Source organism: Phoca vitulina, unplaced genomic scaffold, assembly GCF_004348235.1.
Source record: "Phoca vitulina isolate PV1807 unplaced genomic scaffold, GSC_HSeal_1.0 scaffold14, whole genome shotgun sequence".
Classification (NCBI taxonomy): Eukaryota; Metazoa; Chordata; class Mammalia; order Carnivora; family Phocidae; genus Phoca; species Phoca vitulina.
Genome location: NW_022589717.1, coordinates 29321380 through 29325751, shown reverse-complemented (window position 1 = coordinate 29325751; position 4372 = coordinate 29321380). Strand labels below are relative to the sequence as shown.

At 43.8% G+C, this 4372-nt stretch overlaps 1 protein-coding gene across 2 annotated transcripts in view; it reads right to left on the bottom strand.

The window, feature by feature from the left end:
* Positions 1-548: 548 nt before the first annotated feature.
* TLR2 (toll like receptor 2) overlaps positions 549-4372 on the bottom strand; it is a 13282-nt gene continuing 9458 nt past the window's right edge. For both annotated transcript variants that reach the window (XM_032413034.1, XM_032413033.1), the window contains exon 2: positions 549-4232. In XM_032413034.1, the coding sequence (XP_032268925.1) occupies positions 1859-4216 (2358 nt within the window). In that variant the 5' untranslated portion in view covers positions 4217-4232 and the 3' untranslated portion in view covers positions 549-1858. The remainder of the gene's footprint in view (positions 4233-4372) is intronic.

Below are 4372 nucleotides of genomic sequence, written 5' to 3'. Positions count from 1 at the left end.
TTCTCAAAGACTTGGTCCTCTTGCCCTCCTCGACCCTCCAGAGGGGATGGTAACCAAGGGGCACGCGCTCAATAGTCTACCTAAACTACTGTACATTCAGACCTACATGATGTAGATACTAGTGTTCCTATTCTAAGGGCAGAAAAATATTTGGGGTCAGTTAAGTGACTTGCCCAAAGATACACATCTACTGACCCAGGTTTTTCTGACTCCAGAGCCCAATCAACCACACAAACCCAGTTCTGGCTAAGAACAGAGCAGGTCAGAGGAAGTTCGCTTCCTTTCACAAGTGGTTCCCAGTTTAAGAAGAAATTTCCATTGTATCAGTAAATAGCCCTTAGCTTAATTAATTGCATTAAATGTAATGTAGAATTAATTCTAGATTATAAAAATTAACATGTGGAGGGCTCCTGGGTGGCTCAGACGGTCAAGCGTCTGCCTTCGGCTCAGGTCATGATCCCATGGTCCTGGGATGGAGTCCTACATCGGGCTCCCTGCTCAGCGGAGAGTCTCCTTCTCCCTCTGCTACCCCCCACCCCCCTGCTCATGCTCATTCTCTCGCAAAAATACAAATAAAATCTTAAAAAAAATTAACATGTGGACGTAATATCTATCTTTAAATTATTGTGTATCAACTATTTTGGGGGTCATTTTGAGGAATCACTAGGTATATACTTGTTTAAAACTCTATTTAGCTCACATGTGCTTTTGTAAATGTTCAGAGGGGGGAAAAGAGCCTTTTTGAGAATGAGAAATAATACTTTCAGAAGAAAAAAAAAAGCAAGATGCTGCAGGGAAATGGATTAGAAGATGGAGTAACTAGAAACTCATCAGAACTTCACACAGAATTAAAGGCTGAAGGAAGATCAGAGTTAGGGATGTGGGAGCTTCCTTGGAAGTCCTCTAAATTGAGTTATTTTATTTACACTTGACCCTTGAACAGCACTGGTTTGAACTGCATGGGTCCATTTATGCGCAGATTTATGATTTTCTTAATAACATTTTCTTTTTTCTAGCTGACTTTATTGTAAGAATACCATATATAAAACATACGCAAAATGTGTGTTAATCGGCTGTTTATGTTATCGGCAGGGGTTCTGGTCGACCGTAAACTACTAGTAGTTACGGTTTTGGGAAGTCAAAAGTTATATACACAGATTTCCGAGTGCACAGCGGGGAGAGGGTATGGCACTGCCCCTAAGTCCTGCGTTGTTTAAGGGTCAGCTGTACTTCATTAGTTTCATTTTCATGGAAAGATATAATTTACTGTTTAGTGTGTTCTATATCCTCTCTCAAGTGACTGGGACTGGAGAAACCTATCCAACACTCAGACCCAGGTCACGTGAAAACACCATCTAGGTATTTTGCATCCTGTAAAGTTTAATGGGGATTCAAGGCACTTTTTTTCTAGGAATAGCAACAAGTTTGGCTGAGTTCCCCAACCTTTTCCCTTGTTGTTCTTGAGAGCAGTCACAGAGAGGAGACAGCTAAGTGGGGTAGAGAATGCCATCTCCGGGGATAAGAGTCCTTGCAGAAAACTGACCAAGAATTCATAGGAGATCTGTTCATTTGTGCTATCTCCTAATGAACTAAGCCAATTGCTACAGATAATTCTGATGTCAATAATGGACTTAGACCATGATTATCTCATAGGATAAAGAAAAACCAAGAACCTTTTATTTTCAATCTGGTAGTTTTTATAAAACAAAATATGAACAATTTTAGTGGCTTTAGTAAGCAAGTCTGCAAAGGACAGTGCATTTGTGTAGTTTGCATAGAACTGTGTCAGAATGGACTTAGCTACCACTAGTGACATAAAGACCTCCACCAGACCCAGACTGGCCTTTCATGAAGGAATCTAGGACTTTATTGCTGTTCTCAAATTTAACCAAAACCCTTCCTGCTGAGTTTCATCTGTGGGCCACTCCAGGTAGGTCTTGGTGTTCATTATCTTCCGCAGCTTACAGAAACGCTGGGGGATGGCCTTTTTCTCAATGGGCTCCAGAAGAATGAGAATGGCAGCATCGTTGTTCTCATCAAAGAGGCGAAAATGGGAGAAGTCCAGCTCATACTTGCACCACTCGCTCTTCACGAAGTTCTCAGACAGCACGAAGATGGTCTTGTGGCTCTTCTCGATGGAGTCGATGATATTGTCAATGATCCATTTGCCGGGGATGAAGTCCCGCTTATGAAGACACAGCCTGAAGGGAGGGTCGAAGTGCTCCAGCTCCTGGACCATCACGTTCTCCACCCAGTAGGCATCGCGCTCACTGTAAGACACAAAGGCATCATAGCAGAGGTCCCCGGGGGGCGCTCTCCTGGGCTTCCTTTTGGCCTGGAGCCAGGCCCACATCATCTTCAGGTACCACAGCCCGTGGCAGCGGTGGCACAGGACCCCCGTGAGCAGAAGCAGCAGGAGGAGGACAGAGCCCACAGCAGACACCAGAGCTGCCCGGTGGCATTCAGAGGCCGGGAGACGCGCGTCCCGAACCCGCCGGCCGCGCACGGAGAACGGAGAGTCACACCGGTAGTTCTCTGGCCAGTCGATCAGGATCTGGACCAGCGCTCGCTGCTCCTGAGTGAACGACAGGAATTCACAGGAGCAAAGGAAATTGTTACCGCCGGCGTCCAGGGCCTCCAGTGTGTGGAAAGATTCAAGCTGCTCCTTCGAGAAAGTACTTATTATATTTCTGCTGATTCTCATGACGCGTAACATGGGTAAGAAGGAGGCATCCGGTAGAGTCTTCAACTTATTTTCGGAAATATAAAGTTCTTTGAGTTGTGGCAAAATCAGGGAAAATGAATCGAGATTGTTATTGCTAATATCTAAAATTTCCAGTGTCCAGGGGATGCAATGGGTGACACTGTGTATTCTTGTGTTGGATAAGTTCAGGTATTTCAACTTCTCTGGCCACTGACAAGTTTCAGGCATAGAAACATAATTATTCTTACTAATATCAAGGTTAGTCAGGTTTTTCAGAGTAAGCAAAGTTTCTCCGGTTTTTTCTAACGATTTCAAACGATTTTGCCTTAAAATTAAGGTTTGCAGGAGGGGCCAGGCATGCTCACAGGCTGAGTTTCTCAAGTATTCCTCAACCATTAAATTGTCACTGAGATCCAGATATTCTAGTGATTTTAGATGTTGTGAAAGTGAACAAGGAACCAGAAAAACCTTACTGCTTTCTACTGTGATTCTTTTAACTTCTACTGTAAGTGAATAGATAGTACTCATATCGTAAAATGAGTAAAAATATGGAATATACAACCTCCGTACTGTTAATATCTCTATCCCACCTATACTTTTCATTTTGTCGTTACCGGGTATGTCAAAATCACCAAGCCCATCCAGGGTACAGTCCTCAAACTCAACTTCTGACACTCCAGAAACATAATTCAACAGTTTCACAACTTCGCTAAAACTTCCATCAGTGACTTTCACATTTCTAAATGTCCACTTTTTAATCAGTGTTTTTGTTTCACTGATGGATGCTTCTGAAAACCGGAAAGTGTTCAAATGAGTGTCTCTCAGTTCTAAATGTTTCAAGGAACTTGAAAGATCTACAAAAATCTCCAGCAGTAAAACAGGCTGCTTCATACGAAGAGCCAAGTGGCTGATGTTCTGAATTGACTTCAAACTCTTTGGCTCGTACCTCTGGAGATTTGAAGCATCAATCTCCAGTTCCTCAAGAAAAGTGAGTCCAGCAAAATCCTTTTCCTGAAGCTCAGTGAAGTTGTAAATATTTCCTACTTTCAGAATTCGCAGATTTGTGAGCTGAGAAAAAAGAGGAGTTTCCCCGAGTGATTTGTAAAGATTTCCCAGTAAGTTTAAGAACTTCAGGGAAGAAAGGGGCCTGAACCAGAAAGATGATAAGTTAGATAAGAGATTATAGGATAAGTCCAAGTGTTCGAGACTCTGCAGGGAAACAAAAGATTCTTCCTCTATCGTGGTAATTCCATTAGACGCCAGCTTCAGAGCCTTGAGGTTCACACAGCCCCGCAGGTCAGTGTTGCTGATGGAGGCAATCTCGTTGTTGGAGAGGTCGAGGCTTCTCACAGCTGCCATGAGCCCTGCCGGGATGGAGCTTAAAGATTTGGAGCGGCCATCGCAGATACCGGTGGGGTCACAGGACAGAGAAGAAGCCTGATCAGGGGCCTCTTCCTTGGAGAGGTTGGTTACAGCCCCCAACACCCATACTGTCCACAAAACACGTGACATGGTCCAGTGGTCCAACCTACAAATAAAGGAGGTTCAAATGAGCGATTGTGTTTGACGGCTTATCAAGATTCCAGTTCCTGAGAAATGTTCTGTAAGGCATAACACACACACACACACACACACACACACACACACACACACACACACACTGAGCTA